General features: G+C 34.6%; 2 protein-coding genes across 5 annotated transcripts; one reads left to right on the top strand and one right to left on the bottom strand.

The window, feature by feature from the left end:
* The first annotated feature begins 3,961 nt into the window (after positions 1-3,961).
* Positions 3,962-13,967, top strand: LOC111405282 (protein LEO1 homolog). Of its 3 annotated transcripts, none has more exons than XM_023034090.1 (10): positions 3,965-4,091; positions 6,083-6,237; positions 6,999-7,350; positions 7,463-7,633; positions 10,063-10,236; positions 12,388-12,519; positions 12,702-12,866; positions 12,952-13,074; positions 13,331-13,435; positions 13,548-13,967. In XM_023034090.1, exons 1-10 carry the CDS (start codon positions 3,996-3,998, stop codon positions 13,764-13,766), a joined length of 1,692 nt encoding a protein of 563 aa, XP_022889858.1. In that variant the 5' UTR covers positions 3,965-3,995; the 3' UTR covers positions 13,767-13,967. The 3 variants fall into 3 exon arrangements, with proteins under 3 accessions (XP_022889859.1, XP_022889858.1, XP_022889857.1); XM_023034089.1 differs by having other exon boundaries at positions 6,999-7,356; XM_023034091.1 differs by lacking the exon at positions 10,063-10,236 and having other exon boundaries at positions 3,962-4,091; positions 6,999-7,356.
* A 2,092-nt stretch (positions 13,968-16,059) lies between these two features.
* Positions 16,060-21,033, bottom strand: LOC111405280 (succinate dehydrogenase subunit 7B, mitochondrial-like). Of its 2 annotated transcripts, none has more exons than XM_023034085.1 (4): positions 20,891-21,033; positions 20,698-20,766; positions 17,158-17,260; positions 16,060-16,488 (listed from the first exon to the last, which is right to left on the bottom strand). In XM_023034085.1, exons 1-4 carry the CDS (start codon positions 20,942-20,944, stop codon positions 16,415-16,417), a joined length of 300 nt encoding a protein of 99 aa, XP_022889853.1. In that variant the 5' UTR covers positions 20,945-21,033; the 3' UTR covers positions 16,060-16,414. The 2 variants fall into 2 exon arrangements, with proteins under 2 accessions (XP_022889853.1, XP_022889854.1); XM_023034086.1 differs by having other exon boundaries at positions 20,698-20,763.
* Positions 21,034-21,564: the final 531 nt, after the last annotated feature.

The raw sequence follows: 21,564 nt of genomic DNA, 5'->3' as shown, positions 1-21,564 counted from the left end.
ATCGCATTAAAGATGAAAATGAAGTTAAAATCTTGTTATTGTAAGTCCATTGTTCGAAGTAGAGTTTGCATGCTCAAATTATGGAACATTTAGATGCTTGTGGATGTTGTTGTTAATATGATTCTGCCTCAATGCTTGGATTGGCATTTTTTGGTGCCTAATATTTGATGAATTCTGGCCAACAATGCTCATATGGGCATTGTTTAAAGAGTAATGTTATTTGTATATCATGTGTATATGGTGATATATAGATGGATGATATGGAGAGAGAGAAAAAAAAGGGAGAAGGAAAGAAAAGAAATTCAATTATAATAAGTTCTTTTCTATATCATTTATCTATACGATATTATGTACAAAATGATATACAAATAACAAATAATGCTTGATGTTCAACAAATACTCTCGACATTAGTTTTGGTCGAACAGAATTTTGTGTCATTTCTAATAATATTGAACGTTGTAAAAATTTCAATAAAAATGGTCATTCTTAATATAGAACAATTAAAAAATCTCTCACTTTATTAATTTCAATAAAAGGGAAATCAAGATAGCTATCTCGGAACTCCAAGGTGAACTCTTGATCCATTAACTCTGAATTAATCCTCATCGTGCAAACAACTAATAAATAAATAAAATCAATAATTGACTTGCTAATTTGGTCTGCATCATTAACTTATAATTTATTCGTTCATTATTAAATTTATCATATAAATTATCCAATTTTAGGTAACTATTTTTAATCCAATAAAAAATTAATTTATTTTAAAATTTCACGTGGGTCTCCTTGCATCATTATCTTCCTCTGCTATAATTATTACTGCGTTCAAAATGAACGCAAACAATCGCATTTATCAGAGCCTAATACCCATTATCCATTCTGTTCTTGCATTTACACAAGGTACGATTGCTTCTTACGCGCTAATTTTTATTTTTATTATTTATTTTTTTATCGTTTTCATTCTCACTTTAATGATTGTGATAATAATGGATTATATTTCTTGTTTTCCTTATCTTTTATTTGTTCGCTTTTGTATTTAATTTGTTGTTTTTGATATAACTGAATTCGACCAAGGAATCATCTCGTCTATGTTGAATTCCAGGATGTATTTTAACTAGTTTGTGTTGTACAGTGTTATGAATATTTTCAATAGAATTCTGAGTGTGGATGTAAAAGATGTGTAATTCACTCCTAATGATGGTAAAATTCTGGATGCTCGTGTCACAGTTTGGTTTAGAAAGTAATGCCTGTGGTGCAATAATACTTTTTTATTTTATTTTATTTTGTTTTTTTTGGGTTTCTAATTGTACGAGTAAGCAAATTGACTGCTAAGAGAAAAGAAAGAGAGGTTATTAATATTCATCAAAAATAAAGTTAGCTCAAGGGGAAAAGAATGAGGATATCTTAGTGTTATGGTGTGAAGTTTGATTTGAATTATTGACGAATGCTAAGACAATGCAGATAAACATTCATTGATGAAACGGGTAAAGATCATCATCTTCCCTCCATGCTGCCTTTTTGGCAACTGATCCCTATTCTCCAAGTTCTTGGGATTATTCATAACTGTCTTGTCAAATATTGCCATAGAAGCTATGAACCTGAAACAAATGCTTCTATTATGCCATTAAGCATCATTTTAGTTTACTAAGTCAGCACGCTTACGGCTTCCTGAATTGAAACTGAAATCTTTAGCAGTTTATGGAAGCCACCTGACTATATGGTGAAGTATGGGCTGCCAATAAATAGATAAGGGTTGGCGTAGAACCGAACAGACGGGCAGGATTGAAGACAATCGTGCTAAATGACAAACCTCTTTCCTTGAATATTTTAGCCATATTCTCTGGTTGCCATTGAGCATGTCTTAGCGATGATCTCATTCTGTAGAAGCTTTGCTTCTTCACTTACATCCCTGCTCGGAGTTATCTGCTATAAAGACATCGTGCTCAATTGCCAGATTAGAGACTCAACCATGTTGAACTCTGCCATCTCTATGCAAGGTCCATTCTCACCTCCTCTTTACTTTCATTCTCATAATCTGATCAGTCTCCTATCTTGTCCCGAACAATAAGTTGGTAAGATTTTTTTCTTTGCTCTCACATTATAGGTCTTGAAAGAAAGAAAAATATTTTACATCCATGATGAATTTCTTAATTTTATATTTGCCTCCTGAATCTTGTTTTTCATAATTTGGGCTAATCACTGTTTAAAGCTCTAACAAAGATAATCAATCTTGTTAACCAAATAAGTAATCAACCTCATGCTATACATCCCAAGCTCGCTTGTGGGTGGTAATGGATAATAATTGTAATAAAATATAACAAACCATGAAATGAACAGCAAAGGTTTCCTTAGGTGATGATTGAGGGTATGGAGCGGCAAGGGTGGTTTAATGAAAGAATGTACAGTGAGATGGTGTGGTGATCGCTGGTGGGAACCTATGTAATTTTAGGCTTGATTAGCAGTCATAGGATTAATCTGACATAAGGACATACATTAATGACATTCGGTCAGGGTTAATGACTGAAGCAATCTCAAAGGCAATTACATTAATCAGGTACATTTATTACACCCGAATAAGATTGTAGCAATCCGAAAGGGTATTACAATAATCAGGCCCACATTTATTACTCCTAAATAAGATTCTTTTCCACAAAGGAAATTACATGTGATTACAAGATAGTTCACACAAACAGCTACTCACATTCCAATCACATCCACAGGCTCAGCTCTAAAATGAATAAGATCCTCTAGGATCAGTTTTATTTATGATGACAACTAAGCACACCCACCCACTTTCACAAACACTGCTCCCAAGAAACTTCTCTTTTGGACGGAGTTTTCTATGATGACAACACGATACACACGCGTCCATTCACATGGACACGCACAAAGACACATCTCAGCTAAGTTCAAATTAGAACACTCATCTACAACACACCTCACACACTTCCACAAAGTGCCTTCAAGATATACACAACACACACACACACACACACACACACACACACACACACACAAAGCAATCAAGAACAAGCGAAAATGGTGCCAGAAGAGATAAGGAAGCAGATCATGCTTGACCTGTTTGGTTACCAGTCAGATGAAAATGAGGAGGAGCCCATCCCCCAACCTATCTTTGCAAGTATATAGATATTGATTTACTATTTTTTTTCATGTCCAAATAAACTTCGCTAACTCAGATCTAGTTATGCCAGTTTTTCAAAAAATCCCAAAATTTTAAGTTTTTCCCTTTCTAAGAACAACTTTGTCCTATCAATTCGCTTTGTGCATGCATGCACATGTGTGCATCGGAGGAGTTTTGTGTTGAAGGAAAAATATATCATTTGTTATTTTTTGGCTGTTAAAGTTGAGTGTAAATTAGGACTTCAGTGCATAATTGATTGTTTACCTCCTAATCCTTTTTCTTAATTTTGAATTACATATTTATTGTCATGTAGTTAGTTGAAAGAACCCTTTGGTCTTAAGAGCAATGAATTAGGTTCTCATTCCTATGGTTTAAAAAATTGTGACCGAGTCCTCCCTTAGAGTGAGGGGAATCAAATTGCTCAAGGAGCTGATTGTGTGGCAGATTTTGGAGGCATACATCTCAACTGAGTCAGGCACACGCTTCATGTCACCAGCTCAAGGCTTGTGAGGCGTGCACTCCTTAACCTTTTAGACTTATTTACTTTAATTTAGGAGTGGGCTCACAAAACATGAAAAGTTTTGATTGATCGGCGATCAAATGGCCCACCCCTACTAAAACATTAAAAACTCGTGCTTCTCATGTACCTTGTACCCACTGTGGTAATAGTCTATTGTCCAACCAATTAAAGTAATAGTTTTTTGTTACTTTATATATTTTTCTTTTGCTTTGTTTGCACATTTTAAACTGTTTTATTACGAATTTTGAAAATGTTTATGATTTATTATGTGATAATTTTGCATTTTAATGATTTTTTGACATTGCTTTGGTTTGCTGTGTGGCTTATGCCTCAAAATGCCTCGAGATGTACTCATTGCCTCGCGAAGGAAAAATACCTCAATATTTGATAACACATGGCTCATCCCTAAATTTTTTATGGAATCTAACTATGTAAGCATGAATATCTTTGTCCATGGTTCTGTAATATATGTATGTTTGCATGTGTTTATGTGTAAAAAATTTCCTTTATTTTAACCTAGTAAAAATTTTAGAGCTGAATGCTATAATAGCGTCCGCATTGTTCATATGCCATTTTGAGCTTGGCTTATGTACTGGAAATTGTTTAATTTGAAGATTTGCATATAACAATTTGATTTTATCTCCTAATTAAAAATGATTTTATTTTTTTGATAGGTAATCAAATATTTTATTATAGAAAACACAGAAAGTGTATTATCAATTTAAACAATAAAGAAAAAGCATGTAATATGGCAGTTTGTCTATATGATTTGTAATTGCAGCATTAAACCAAGTATGCAATGTCAAATAAAATAATTTTCTAATCTACTCTGTTGTCTGTGCTTAAAACATCGACTGTTTCTCTCTCTCTCTTCACACATACCATATGATACAACCTGGAATAAGGTTGCAGACAATTTTGTTATTTTTATTGCGAAGCTTTTTCCTCTATGCCTTTAACATATCTTCTAGTTGCTTCGGCATCACCCAATCCATGTGTTGAGTGGCCAGAATCTCGTTCCACAACAACGAGCAGCATCACAATGGAGGAATAAATGGTCAATTGTCTTCCTATCCCTCCTATACATATAGCACTACTCCGTAACATACAGACCCCTTATTCGAAGATTGTCTACCGTTAACACCTGTCCCTAGACAACCGTCCGTAATAAGAATGCTACCCGTGGAGGTAGTTTACATTGTCATACCATCTTCCAACGGAATGAACTTTTGCAGATCCCAATAAAGATCTAAAATAATTTCCAACCGAAAACATACCATTCCGTGTTAGCTCCAAATTAAAAATGATTTTATTAAGTACAATAAATATCATATGTTGTTTTCATATAAATCTAATGAATTCCTAATCTCAAATTCTCATAATTTTTATTGAGAGACGTAATGCAGCCGCGAGTGGTGCAATTGCTTCATCATACTTCATGGCATGCATGATTAAGCTAAGAGTTGCAAAAACAAAAAAATATTTAAAGTGGCTGGGAATGACTCAAATGACATCCTTGCAAAACAATGCACATAGATAACAAAATATTTTGGCAAAAAGGATAAGATAGGATTAAAAAAGTGAGTATATTGGGGAAGTAAAATGGAAAAATAAGACAAAAAAGGAAAATTTTCATATACTTTTACCATAACGGAAAAAAGATGTCGAATTCCTGTATAGAAGGATAGATGACTTCGTACATAAATGCTTCGTCATTTATGTGACTAGGTTATATTTATCCATTCTACTATTATTGGTTGCGTTTACCGTGAAATCTACCCGTATGCTATTTTAGCCCCATTGTTAGTTGTGGTAACCTGCGAATTGGCACTAAAGTTTATCAGAGTGGAAGGTAGCCGATTGTCGTGCAAATATGATGTTAAACATAGCTGCATATGATGAAGCATCACGTACTGAAGCCTATCTAATCATGCATGCATGGATTAAGATATTACCTTTATAAACTTGGTTACATAATAACTGAATTAGATTAAATTGCTTCTTTGCATGTTATAAATTATGACGTACTGGAGCCAAGGTCATGCATGCATGGAGTAAGATATCATGGTTATCTACTGGGTTAATAATAATTGAATCAGATCAAATTGCTTCTTTGCCAAGCATGAAGCTCTCATACTTGATCCTGTCTGGTCACTAAGCTTTAACATAATTTTTGTCTGATTAGTATCATTTTTTCCCCTTGAATTGCTATAAAAGGTCAGTAAGTAGCAATAAACTTTGAAATTCTCTTGCGGAAATCCTAGAGTTTTTCTCTTTATAATGTAGGTTAGGCTACATTGTTGGACTCATGGTTGCCTGCTTCAAGCAGAGCACGTTACATAATATGACCTATAAATTTGAATCACATTGTGTCTCATTGCCATTTTCGAACTTATAAATGGTATGAACATTTTCGTTTCAGAATGAAGAATATGGAGTGCTCGAGCCTGAAGTCGAAGGCAAGGCAGTTCAGGAAAGTGAGAACGAGCCAGAGGCTCTTGATCGTATTCATGCAGAGAGCAGGGAGAAAATTCAGTGTTCGCAAGAAATTTGTATTCACGATCAAAGTGGAGGAAGGTACTTTGCAAAACACCTTCTGTTCTTGCATTTTTGTCTTCCTCTACTTCTTGAGGGGCTGATTCAACTCGTCTGGCCTCAGAAATAGTGATAGTTTATTGAAATATATTTTCTATTAAGGAAATATACATGGTTTGATAGACACTTGATAAGAAAATGTTAGGAGAATATAAAGCCCACAATGAAAACTTCATTTCTTTCTGGTTCAGGTTGTTTGTCCATTGATTTGCATGCAATACCAAATTCTTATTTCCTCTAAGTGAGTTAGCTTTTATTGTCTGTTCCCCAGTATTTGTTAACACTACCAAATTCTTAGGTTAAGATTCCTTTTTGGTACTAAAATCTATACCTCGTTCATATCTAACACTCAAATGTATTTAATTCTACAGACTGCTAGCATTGAAAGACTGATTAATAGTGAGACAGTTTAGTCCTTTGATTGCTAAATCTACATTCGTCATTATATCATTTCATACATGATCAGTTCTGTATTTATTGTATTTTGAATGTCAATGTACAATTCTTCTAAGAGGAGAAGAACTGGGTATGCGATGCTAAGAGGAGAAGAACTGGGTATACAATGAGCGGTAAGGAAGCAAAAGCTTCATTTAGACAATGTTAGTTAGTAGTCATTTTCAAACTCTGCATGCGTTCTTTTGGCTTTAATAGAAATCTTATTCAGTTAATTTGAAGTAATCCTCATTTTGATCCTTATATTACAAATTTTACTTCTTTGAATTGTAATTGTTTTCCCCATGCAGTAAATCACTCGGCAGCACAAAAGATGATAAGCAGCAATGTCTAGCTGCCCTATTTCATGATATTTCTGGGGACTCTGATAATGGAGAGCATGACAGCATAAAAGATGACAAGCAACGTGGCATTTGTGATATTTTTGGGGACTCTGATAATGAAGAAAATGGCGGCACAAAAGATGATAAGCAACATTCAGCTGCTGTAAATCGTGATATTTTCAGGGACTCAGATAACCAAGAACATGACAGCACAAAATATGATAAGCATCATTTAGCCGTTGGAACTCATGATATTTTTGGTGACTGTGATAATGGAGAACAAGCAGACCATATAACTCAGAATCAGAATGATGACAATGTGAATGTTTGTATAAGAAGTTAAAATAGCTTATTTCTTTTTGGATTATGTGATTTCACTCACATTTTGCATGTAAATTAGAACTCTATTTACATATTTGCTTGTAATACAGAGATATCGCTTGGACGAGGGAAATTATGTGAAAGAGCGGAGGCCTGAAGTTAGGGTACCTGATGAAGATGTGCTGTACGAATATGCAGATACTGAACAAAAGGAAAAGGCCACTGCCTCTTCGCTGGCGTTAGAGATTCCTCAGTGTTGTCCCTTGGCTGATCCAGATAAGGTTTGCCTCATGTCTTTTTTCTAGAGCTGTAAATCTTCAGCATATGTTCTTTTTTATCCCTTGATTCTTTGATTTAAACTTGCATGTTAGCCTCCGTTCAACAAATTTATTAATCATTTGTAAATGGGTCAAACTTCATTTTCAACCACACATTCCAATGGACCCTCAAATACTATCATCTTATCCACCCCTCATTTCTCTCTATTTACAAATTAAACCATTTATAAATTCATCCCAATTGGAGACCTAATAATTTAGCATAAAAATTTTATTGGGATTTCAATTCTGAAGCATGTCTTATTTAGCTGATTGTTCACTCAGCTATCTGTTTTCCAAATTCTTTAATATGTGAAACTTGTAGATCTATGATGAGTTGTCTTGCTATCCTGGGCATATTGGATATGATAATTCGAGTCATTAAAATAGAACACAATCAGGTATAATCTTGACTAATACTATGCATTAAAATTATACAGGATTTTTTATGGTTGCTGGTTGTTGGATACAATCACTCTTCAATTTTTCAAAAGTTTTGTACGAACTTTTTTTCACATTTTATTGTTTATTATCAGTGTATTTCCATACTTCTGTTAATTTTTAAATTATGTTATAGGTTTACAGTGAGGCTTATTCTTTGAAGTGCATTGAGGCTTACACCTGACTCACCGAACCTTTTTAACACGTAGGAGAAAAATAACTATAATAGAAAGAGAATTGAATTGAATTGAATCAAATTTTCCTTTTTGCTAATTTCATCACTATTTTGTTTCTGAGGGAATAAGTTTTTGGTAGCTTTTTTAAAGTTTTTCGGAGAACATTTTTTGCGAGTTTTTAGCACTAGTCACAATTTTTAGCAGCTTTCATAACTATTAAATTATTTTGATCTGTAAACAATCGTTTTTAGTCGGATTAAAGGTTCATTCTTAATTTCTTGAATTCACATTCATCTTCTTATCCATCAAGTGCCCTTCTATTTGCCTTGTCGCTCTCCCATTCAACATCATCGGATTCTCAACTTCCTTTTCTCAGCTTTGTACTGCCAATATAGGAGCGTTCATGTGGTCCACCTCCTAATGACTCTCAAAACAAATGCCAAGAAGCAAAAAGCTGCTTACCGACGAAAATGCTAGTGATTTCGGGTACCTATTACAAAGTAGAACCTATTTATAGGGCTACAAGCTATGTAGCACGGACACTCTAACTAGGATAGCGTGTCCGTGTTCGACACGTGTCGGATACGTGTCGATACCGACACTCTTCGGACACTCTACAATAATCATTTTCCTTTCTTACTATAACTATTATATATTTTTAACTCAAAGTTTTTAATAAATAACAAATAAGTACTCATATTTAAAAGTTTTCAACAAAAAAGAATCAATAATAAGTATAAAACTAAATTTAAACTATATAAATGAAGAATTTTAAAAATTTAATGAAGGTGTTGACGACGTGTCGTGTCAGTACTTTTTTTAAAAATCGCGAGTCGACGTATCCGACACATATCGTGTTGGACACACGTGTCCGTGTCGGTACATCATGGGCTACAAGTAACTTTAAAAGGAAACATTGTGTAAAATCAAACAATCAATTATTAAGGAAAATGATCTCCCATAATTGAGAAAATGTTATGGAGAATAATCTTTATAATCTTTCCATTTCTTCAACATATACATAGCATGTCATGTCCTGTTTTGATTAGGATCTTGATTTTGTTTGTTTGTATTTTTATTCTTATTGGGTTGGGTAGACGGCCTCAAGCAGGGTGGAGGCTGCTATGGATAGATTAATGGATTCATTTACACTTTGATATAATACATACCAATTTCTCATTGACGTGGTGCAAATAAATACAATTTTCTTGGTGTGTGGGTGGGTGAGAGAGAGAGAGAGAGAGAGAGAGGAATTTTTAGCATGTGATTATAGAAGAAAGACATTAGTGTGGATCCTTTTAGGATCTTTCTCGCTGCCTTGAGGAGCTGGAATGTGAAAAAAATCCAAACAGTTAAATACAGAGAGATTGATAGAGATTTTTTTGGGTGATTTTCCTTTATAAATATATAATGCTAACGAACAATTTGTCAAAGGGGATCTAAGTAAAATGGGAAATATGTTATTTTGTTAGCACAAAATGTAGAGATGTTCAATATGGTGTAGCACTAGTATGGTATCCAGCATCTGGGTGCAATTCTACCCCTTGTATATGTTAGTTGTACTTATAAAATTTTAATGTGACTTGAGAAATTTTTTGAAACGATTTTAATGAAGGAATGAAATTTTTGAATCCAAATCACTAAGGGTTAAGATAAAATAAGTTGATATCTTTTATGACTCTAGCTGGATTCAGGAACGGCTTTTAATCCAAGTGTATTTTTTACACGTGTTTTAAAATATTGAGAAATTTATTGTTTTATATTCTTCTGTTGCAGATGTACGTGCTCAAACTCTCCAACTTAGTGGCCATTGATCCCAAGCCATTTGATCCAAGCACATATGTTGAACAGGACTTTTTTGGGACAGACAATTCTGGACATAAAAGGCATATCCCTCCCCAAAATATCATTCGCTGGAGGACCGTCAAAAAACCTGATGGCAGAACATCTGTATGTTGATTTGTGGATTTTAACTACCAATTTAGCACATAACAACATGACCATGAATATCTACTCATCTAGTTCATTTTCCTTTTGCTCTGTGTTCAATTGGCATAGAAGTACAGGTGGATTGACTCGAAGACATTTAGATATTGTGCTACATCAATTTATAGATAAAAAAACCCATTTATATATATTAGAAGCATGGCTTGGTCCACTGTTTGCCCTGACCCATAAAAATTACCACTTAAAGATCAGGACTTGATTACGGATGCTCCAATAACAACCACAAATTCGTTGTTTGACAGACATGGTATGATCTTAGTAGCAACCATCATTTCACTGTGGCGGTGGCGGTGGAGATGTATTGATGACAGGAATTTAGATAATATGTACCCCCCCCCCACCAAACACACCGCGCCTACGAGTGAGGATCTCTATTTTTCTTTCTCAGCGAGAATAGACAGCCAAATTGGTCAATACTTAACAATGGAGAGAAAAGTACCTAATGGAGAGAAAAAGGAAAAAAAGTAAAGGAAATGGCTGGTTGATATAAATTTTGTTGTTTACTAATTTAGAGTTAGTACTAAACTACATGCCTATATTTAAGTCTAGATAACCTAGATCTATTCAGTTGTTAGACTGTGACCTAATCGGACATGAGAACCTGGATGGAAATGTGCCTCTATGTATAACTGAAGTATTATTACTACTAATAAAGAAGGAAGCATAGCCCCAGGAATGGCTTAACTGCTTAAGCTAGAGGTATAGTGGATTGGTGCTCTAACACTCACGGGAGTCTGATGCCCTTGAACTTCAATTTGATTGAAATCCTAGAGGTTATATTAAAAACTTGTGTTTACAACCCTATCTTCTGAAAATGAAACTGTAACAGGCCTCATGCATAACCCCCAACCTTTGACCCCTTTTGCACTGTTGTTTCCAACCTTTTCTCTTTCTTCTAAACCCTCAAGATTCCATCTTTAGATGCATTTGGTCCTTAAGGGTTTCATTTGAAACCACCGTTAAACTGATGTGAAAATGCAAATTTTGCGTAGGGTTTTAGATAAACAAAAATTTACTGGGAAAAAAAGGAATCTTCTTTGCCAACCCTTCAGCCTCCCAATTCCCCTGCAGCAAACTTCTTGCATCCCCAAACATCCACCCATCCGTTCCCCCAACCTTCAGCCCCGATTCCCACGGCCCTCACATTCGGCAACACTCCATTATTGGAATATGGGACATGAGGTTCTGGTTCTTTACTAATGAGCGGGCTTTTAAATATATTGGAATATTTTGTGGAAGAAAGGATACAAAACCAGTTGAAAGTCCCATTATCATTATGGGAATTAAGTGAACCAATTGCAGGGCCATCTTGAATGGCTTCAAGTTGATTGCCCTGGACATGGTGATTTCAGGGGAGATGGGATTCTGGCTTAGGAGGTGTAGAGAAGCTTGGTGTTGCAGGGGGATGCCTGGTGGTATGCATTGCAGTGGAAGTGGGATGAGGGTGAAGTCTTGAAGAAGTAGATGATGTTTTTCATTTCCCTTTGCTACTTTTACAGAGTCTATTTATTAAGCTTGAGGCCTAATTTGTCTATTAATGCCAGCTATGGAACCTGTCGCTATGGACTAAATGTGCCTAAAATTGGAAGTTTGGGGGCTTAAGAAAAAGATTGGGGACGTGGGGTCAAAGATTGGGGGCCATGTATGCAATTTCGCAATTTGAGAAACAAAAAGATCAACTTTGAACAACGGTTACCGTAATAAAATCTTGAGAAAGTATTAAATTTGACCACTAGAAGAAATAACATCCAGTATTTGGCCTTTTTTAGTAATGTTGAGATAATAGATGTTACCCAAGGTCTAGAATATTTTAGTTGGGCTCCATTTGTAATTAAAGAGATTAATTTTTGAATACCTCGACATTATATTATCAATTTTATCCATTACCACTGGTGATTTTGATTTCATGGTTACTTTTACTTTGACTGTTAAACCTATTACCTCTAGTTTTGTTCTCACACCAATAGAATTTTCAAAATTAGTTGGTCCTCATAGATTGCCTGATTGGACTGTGTTTTGATGCATTTGTAGTAAATTGCACATCTTCTACTTGACATTTTCTTCAACTACTACAAAATAATTTCGCATATGCAGGTTGAAAGCAATGCACGATTGGTGACATGGGAAGATGGAAGCTTACAATTGTTAATTGGAGAACAAGCGTTTATGGTTTCTGAGCTAGACACAAGGGAAAATCAGGCGCACCTTTTCCAGAGACATAAAAATGTACCTTATAAAGCCTTCACTAGCACGTGTTAAATCTTTGGTGTTGATAAGGCTTTGACTCCTTCAAATAGTTGTGATAGTCATAATGATTGTATAAGAAATAGCTTGGATGATTGTGTTTCTCTCAACTGTAATATTCATTATCTTAACTCTGAAATTTATCTACTATGCAAAAATTGCAGGGAATTCTCCAATCACAAGGGAGAATCTCAAAAAAACTGCAGTTTCTGCCAGCATCTGATTCTCAATTCTCAGCTATTCTTGATGCAACAAGAAATAAAAATGTCAAAGTCAAAAGTTGCACTGCTGATGTCATCTCTCAATGGGAGTTGGAAAACAAAAAGAAGGTAAAAAAAATTAATTAGCCACGAAGTTGGTAGACTATGTACACTTCCTGAATATTCATATTGACTTGTTTTGATGACTTAATAGATGGAGAAGCAGACATATCGACCTAATAAACGACTTGGTCAGATGGGCAAAGGGATTCACAAATGTGGACAAATTGTCAGCCAGGAACATCGAGTGCCACCAGGTTTGCTGAAGGATCTAATGGTGAGGTCTTATTCTGTCTCATTTTCTTTGCATAAAAATGTCGGGAAGTATGACAATAATCCCAAGACAAATTCATGTTTTATTTTTGTCATGAGTATCTAGCTATAAATTATGGTTAACTTTTATTTGTCAGCGTCTTCTAACATATAAATAAGTAAATAAATGATAGAAAGGAAATTGACCATTTGTTTTTCCATTATTAGTCTTGTTTTCTCTATGAAAATAATTATAGTTTTGTCAATTTTATTTCAATCAGGATTATGAACAAGATTTTCGTGAACAACAGTCTGCTGCACAGCACTTAAATGAGAACAGAGAAAATGAAGCGGGAGCGTCGGTCATAACATTTAATGGAAAAAAGGCAAGTCATTTATGTTACACCCCCCCAACCCAACGGGGGCACTTTCCAGATTCTGTATGTTAGAATATGCCCTTCTCGTTTCATTGGAACATCTACTGAATTCTCATCTCAGGGACCAAAAAGTCCTCTGAAATTACCATTTCCAGATGCCAAATCATCTCAAGGTCCAGAAGACTTGCTTGGAAGTCGGAAAATGGTGGATAAGATAAGAGGAAAAACTATGGTTGTTCGTCATCACATGGAAGGTTTAAGGAGACAAAGCAGAAATGAGGAAGAGACTTATGAAGATTCAGAAGTGGAGGCTGAGTTAAGCAACATTTTTTCTAAATAGATATTCGTTTCCAACTTATAATGCATGTAAAATGATAAAGAAATGTTCTAGAGTTTTCTTCTCTACATTTCCTTTCGTTCTCTTACAAACTATTGATTATCTTGTTGTCACTGAGTTTTTTCTGAACAAAGCCCTAAAACATGCACTGTTCTAGTGTTTATTATGCTTCTTTATTTCTATGTGAAGATTATTGCTGAAGCAGGACACTTTTTATTTTCATTTTTTATTTCACAGGTTCGTTTATTGCACTATGAATGTGACAGTCTTCTCATTTTGAACGATAGAAATTTGCTCTTTGAGGGCATCAACGGAAGTTAACTAGGAACAAGCAATAGGAGAAGTTGTTTCTGATACCGTAAAATGTTGTTAATTTTTTCCTTACAAATTGCCGTTGATGAACCTAGTCCTCGTGGGAGGCCATTAGGAAATAAATAATTGCAATCCACCCAGAGTGGGCATAAATTGCCCGGGCAGATTTTGTGCCTATATTGTCCAAAAAGTCTATTGAGATTTTTTTTATTTTTTTTAAACATAAACTTTAAGATGATAGCTGCTTTCATGATCATGCTGTAGTTGTTTTCTTGATGTCATGATGATGAATTTGCCTTTATCTTTTCTTAAAGACATTCGCAAACTTTCTTGTTTTTCTATATATTGATCACCGGGGCTAAAGCAGAAGGTTGAGGAATCAGGAGGAGGTCTGAAGCTGAGGCACATTACTATTTTCAAAGGAAAGCTATGGATCTGTCGTTGAATGGCAGTTGTGCATGATAGAGACTGTGCATAAGATCTCTTTTAGAAATCTGTTTGTACAAGCATTGACCTATGCTTTCTATGTGACTGTGTTGCAGATATGTGCGTCTTGACGTCTTTAAGTATGTGTATATATACATGCACTTTATGTTTGTAGTTCAGTTTTTGAGCATTTCTCTTTTCAAAGTTTCATGGTCAAAATTTGGATGTTATTTTCTTTGCACTAGTTTTGCACAAAGATAAAATTGTAGTAGAATCATTTTTATTTTTTTGCACAAGTTTTGCACAAGTCACGTACAATCGTTTTTTGTAATTTTACAACTATCCTCGCTTTTGTTCCATTATGAATAAATAAGCACTTTGATGGGGATTTGTAGCATCATTCAAGTAAATATAGATTGAAATCCTAGAAACATGAGCTGAGTTTTCGCACACTGCACAAGTTTTGCACGGGGAGTGCACTAGTTTTTGACCGCTATTTTCTTATCTCCTAATAGCATTTTCAATAGGCTCGTAATTAACATTATTTTTAATTTTATTTTAGAGTGTCAAATCTCTTTTTGAGGTGTCCAATACACTCTTTATCTTCAAAATTAAATAAAAATTGAATTTGAGCTTTCGAATGTAGGAAGTCAAATTCATTCTCTATACAATAATTCATTTACTATTTTATAGTTTAATAATAGAGCCTGCCTCTGATAATTGTTATGAGGGTTTCCCTAACACCTCAATTATAGCTATAGCGTGAAGAAGGGTGGAAGGCGAAGGCAAGCATTATACGGTCTCGACACCTTTATTAGTGGGAGATGACTTGTCAGTCCTAGCCCAACTTTTTGTTTTGAGATTTACTCATTTAATTCGTAAGTGGAAAGTGACGTTGTACAGCTCTTAAAAAAGTACACTGCACGCTAAGTTGCATCTTAACTTCAAAAAGAATTAAGGATGAACTTATATATTGAATACTATATCAAATGATTAATGACGACTTGAATTTCTATTTATATTTTTTTTATATGACAAATGGAAGAATTGATTCCACATTAAAGAAAGAATCAAATACGATCTCTCCATTAGGTAGGATTTTAGGGGCCCAAGCACTTATTTATTGAGAGGACACTACAATTTTTATTTCAATTCTTTAATTTTTACAAAATAAAAAACAGAAAAGTGACGATAATTACTTAAATGTAATAGCAAAATAATGAATAAATTATAGAATACTCTTTATATCATAGAAGATACTCTTTAAAATAAAGAGCAATATTACATATGCTCCATGGTTTTTTTTAGTAAAATTCAACTAAAGAGCAACGAATTTGGTTCTCATCTAGGCACGGAAGTCTGTCTGTCGGTATATTTTTCACAATGAAGCATTAAGGTTCCCGTGTAGATTATATGCATGTCTTCAAACGATTCCTTTAAAGATCCAATTTTTAGTAATGACACAGGAGCCTTCTGGGTTGTATATTACAATTTTGTTACCTTAGCGAAAACATGAATGGCTGCAAAGGAAAAATAAAAATAAACACAGGAAATGATGTATCTGCCTTAAAAAATAATGATACAAGTTATTAATTGAACAAAAATATATGGAATCAAACATCGACAGGAAGAAAAACCACAATGAACTCTCTCATAGCATTTGCCTTACAGTGCTGGACACAAAATTGATAAACGAGTGCATAACATTCCATTGCCATTCGATTATTGTCATTTCAGAAATCACCTGTACATCTTAAACCACTTTATTTTCCGCATCACCACAAGAGAGGGTTAAAAAACAAGTCTGATGTACTAAAATATTGAAACTACTTGATTTTGATTCCCTTGCACATTCGATTCCTTTAATATATCAAGAAAGCCATTGAATGTGCATTTTAAAAGCTATTACACCATCAAGCATTCTTGTTTGCCTGTTTACGAGCTTCTTCTCGCATTGTTGCTTTTACGTAGATCTCATAGCAACACCCTGGTAACAAGAAACATCAAAAACAAAGGGTAAAAACAAGTTTGCCATAATGCATATTTGTATTTGAGATTTACTCACGTTTTATGCAAATTGTCAATTGCACATATAAATCCTTTTATCCTTGAAAGCAAAAAATAAAAAAATGCAGGTAGATAAAACTGAAATAACATTTCCGAAACATATCAGAATATAGAAATTGAAAGTGATGCCCAAACAATCTGGATGCTAAACACAAAAGTGATGTAAAGCATAAGAGCATCTGAGTTTCAACCCATCAGTGGCACCGCAACAATACACATTCGTAAACTTTCAACATTGTGAATACTAAGTTGACAATCAATTTCTTATTGTTCAATCCAAACATTTTGATAAATTTTAAAAGCACTTAAACGTGTTTTTCTTCTTTCCCATTGAAGAACATGTAACATAATCCAAAGTAAAAAGGGTTTTAAGTAACCAAAAACAGCAAGTTATCCATATTTGCAAACAGTGCATCAAATTTCATGTCACGGAACTTTTAATGATAAAGGTTTTATTATTTTATCTGTTGCTAGCATTCGGGTCATCTCCTAATACAAGAATTCTAAATCAGTTGTTGCTAGGGGATAAGTTGGCATGAAACAATAGTATAGCACACTCAGTACAAGTTATCAAGGAGGATTAGCATACCGGCTACAACTATGATGGTCAGAGCATCTCCGATTATTTTGAGGCGCCGCACACTTTTCTTATGAGATTTGAAGCGTTTTAATGCTGGGTCCTCCGCTAAGAGCTGAAACAATGAGATTCTTTTAAAATAAGGCACAATACTACAGTAAGGCAAGAATTACTCGCTGAAAGGTGAGAAAAGGGACCCAAGAAAAGGGACCCAACACACACGCACACAGCCACAAAGAGAGAGAGAGAGAGAGAGAGAGAGAGAGAGAGAGAGAGAGAGAGAAGAACTAAATGAATCGCTACATATGGTTCCATTATGTAATAATACAGATCAAGGTTTGGAAGAAAAATATCTTCTGTGAACATAATCGCAGCGATGCAGTAGTGAAGTCTTGGTATCAGAATAAAGCATCCAACCAACATTTTTCTAGCCCCCTGGGGCAGCAAAGGACATCTAAAATTCCACTGTCCACATGTTTCCAACTTATAAGAAAGGTGCGGTTATCATGATCTGAGATTCTCTAGTGATGTTTTAACATTTGCATACACACCTATAGGCATAAGGGAATTTCAAACCTCTTTAAGATCCTCACTTGTAAATTGACCACTCGGCAACTTCTTATTTGAGAGTTGGATAAGATTATTTCGAATAAAATCATTGATTATGAAAAGTGGATTACCGATCTCCATAAACACTGTTGTATAAATTTTTGGAAGCTCTTCCGCTTCTTCATCTCTTCATGTTCAAAAAAAAAAAGATCGTTTAGATTTGATGGGACCCAATTTCATCCGTTTTTTTTTTCCCAAAACTTAGACTTGTAGCATAACATAGATATCTATTTCGAAAAATATGACCTAACGTGTAATTTCCGCTGAACATAAAGGAAAAAGTTCTTATGCCTGCAGAAAATGATCTGTGGGTAAATGAATTCTAGCTAGTTTCAAATATATCAGGATCGCTGGATGGCTAAAATGTAAAGTCGGTGGATCTATAGGTATATCAATATGTATAGTGGGCTCATATGAAGGGTATGTTATTATTTTAAATCTAACCAATTGGATGAATTACTCCTAAAGGTTCATATCAAACTAGTGCTAGTTCTGAGGTCCCTGGGGAAGAGGATCAAGTTGGCCCTTGGGAACAGCTTGATGCACTATCTCCTTTCAACCCTTTGAGCGAAATGCGGCAAAAGAAAAGGAAGGAAAATCCATGGACCGACCCCATCATCTCCACCCCGTAGGAACTACGAGATCTTGATTGTGGAATATCATTGAGAAATAGGAATCCGTGTTATCAAAGGATTTCTTGCGATTATTTCTAGTATGGAATGAGTCAATCATCCACTTTGGGATCTTATTAAACAAAAAGGGTGATATTGTTCCTCCATTGATCAAGAATTTCGATTTTCGGGAAGTATCATGATCATCCAATAAGAAGGGTTTCCATTTTTTCAAATAAACAACTTGAAGACCTATTGATTCTAACAATTGATTGCAGAGTTGATCATTCGGACCTTTCAATTCATAGATGTAGATCTCGGATCTATGAATGAGGAGGCCATCGAAAAGCTATTGAACATCGTGAATATTTTTGGCATTGGGATAGCTATTCCACCCATTTTGTCAAGATAAACAAGACGTATTCTATCATAAGTCGTTCCTGCCAAGAAAAAAAGTGCAGCACCAATAAATCCATGAGGGATTATTTGTAATTATGAACCAATATGAGATTATTTGTGATAGAACCAATTCCTATAATTATGAAACCCATATGAGATACAGAGGAATAGGCTATTCTTTTTTTTAAATTCCGTCGACGGAGAGATGTTGAAGCTGCATACATTATAAAAAGAATGCAGTTTGCATACAAGAAAGCAACCTCTTTCCATATATGTTCAGCCAACAAATGAGTAAAACTTCGGCTCTAGTCAACTGTATAGACGACTAACTATTTCGATAAGCAAACTAAAAAACATGAAAATCAACGAATAATGTTAAAAATTGATTCAATTTCGTTCCACCGTAAGGGTTAAAAAGCTATCAAAGGAGTACGATCAGTCAGAAAAAACAATAAGCCTCTGTTTGGTTTAAGCTAAAAATCAGATTTTTTTAGTAGATTTTGATAAAAGTTGATGAAATATGTAATTGAAAAGTTGATAAAGTTATGGGTTTCATGAAATGTGTGGTGCTAAAATTAATTATTGATTTTGAATTAGATTTTTAGCGACTTTTTAAATTAAACTAAACAGGGGGCTAAGTGGCAAAATATGACAGAAGATGAAAAATGGAAGAACATGCGGTGGCCATTCAGTATCAGCTTAGCAGAACTACGTCACCAGCATCTGGTTATGAAATGTTAAATAAATCATTAGATGTCAAAGGGTCCAAGAAAAGACTCTAAATGCAGATACTTAAACTCTAAAACGAGACAGTTTATTGGATTTGTGAGGATAAGATATACAAAGAAGCTTAGGACCAGTCCTCAGAACGTTTCCTTTAAAAAACAAAAAACAAAAAAAAAAAAAAATTAGGCGAAGCTATGTAAGAATGATAAGAACGTGAACTAATTTACTGAAACCCAATTAGCTATCCAAGTAAACAGAAGAAAAATATTCAGAGCTTGTTTAGTAGTAATTATGAGAATCAAATTTTTAACTGTTTGAGATAAAAGTAGGTCTCACCTGCGAGTGAAGAATTCAAAAATAACGACCGACTTAGAAAAGTAACGGTCAGAAGATTGATTTTTTGGTGTGAAGAATCAGAACCAAACGAGGTCTCGAACTATCTCAATTTCATGTTTTTAGCACTAGTGAGCCTAAAAATCAGATTATATACACCAATAGGATGGAATCATTCAGTACGTCCATGGACATGGTAGAAAACAACCGTCACTATAGACGACCAAAAACAAAAAAAAACAAAGCTCATTCTCAATAAATTTGGAATCGACTAAATGAATGCAGCTAGATCCTTCTACACATTTCTTGCAATAGCCTAAAAATCCACTCATGTTTATCTATAGGAGGTGCAGCCCAGATTGATAAGAATAGCAATAGCCAATATGTAGAAAACCAACATCAAACTTTGTCAAATCTATTACACAAATCCCAATATGCATTTCATGCATCTTGATAAAAGCCAAAATAAAAGATAGGAAACCCATCCAATAGAATAAACTGCCTCAACTGAGGCCACAAACAAGATACTTTCCCCAGTCCTTTGAAAACCCATGCATTCTTAAATCATCGAACTCTCATATATTTGCTAAGAGACGAAGGAAAATTGATTTTCCTTGGGCCTTAAAATAAATTAGATGCCAAAAGAAGAAACTTTTATTGTAGCAGACCTGCAACACTAGGTCATCGAAGCATCGAGAAACCTAAAGCTAGGTTTGCTACATAATAAGTTAGGAACTAGAATTATAATTAAAAAAATTCCATAAAAATTTGAACTCAATCTATGGGCACTGGGGACTTGATTTTTATTCAGATCTAATCTCAAGCACAGAAATTTCTAGTTCCAATTATACAAGCTAAGGGGAGAAGTACTCACAGCCTTCTCACGAGTCCCAGGTTCGACGTGAAATCCGCGCCTTGATAGCGTTAATGAATTATCAGCCTTCTGCAGTAAAATTTTCATTAATAGCCCACCAATTTTGACATTCCATTTCCACAATCTACCTCAATAAACAGATGTATATATGAAAAATTAGCCTAACAACAGCACATAAACAATATGCATGTACCTGGGAATGGATTCTGAGTTTAGAAAGAGCAGTTTCCTTCAGTAAAAATGCCATTCCTTTCAAGAATTGACCAAAAAATGTAGAGGGAGCCACCCGAGATGGTAATCTGAGACTGTTGAAAGTGCTCCGCAATTATTGATGGGGAAAATACCACTATTAGTGCCGTTTAAAAATCAAAAGGAAAATTTGCACATTTGTCCCCAATCTTTGGAAACTCTTACTGATGTATCCCCAACTTGAAAAATTAATGGAATTGTCCCCAACCTTTAGCGACCTTTGCAACATTGGTCGTTTTTTAATGTTTTCCGTCAATTCATCAATTAAAGCAAGACATGGATTGCATTGTATCATTTCCCTCGACAATTGAGTAACATATTTGTGTCCATGACCTAACCCAACCTTAATATTTAACCAATAGGTTTAGTTCCTTTACTGTACATATTTAAAAGGTTTGATATCTTTGATACTAATTCTTTTTTTTTTTTAATAAATAAAAGGTTAAAAGGCCATTTTACCTTTTTGTAAAATTGGTCAAATTATGGTATGACTTTTGGTCAACTAACGAATTTATAGAAGTCCTTTTGCCCGATCAGTTTGAAAAGCTTGGGGACCAATGATGCTACAAATTAAAGGTTTTGATAAATCTGTACATTTTTGAAAAGTTTGAGACAATC

This window comes from Olea europaea, chromosome 12 (assembly GCF_002742605.1).
Source record: "Olea europaea var. sylvestris chromosome 12, O_europaea_v1, whole genome shotgun sequence".
Taxonomy (NCBI): Eukaryota; Viridiplantae; Streptophyta; class Magnoliopsida; order Lamiales; family Oleaceae; genus Olea; species Olea europaea.
This window is presented reverse-complemented; position numbering and strand designations above follow the sequence as displayed.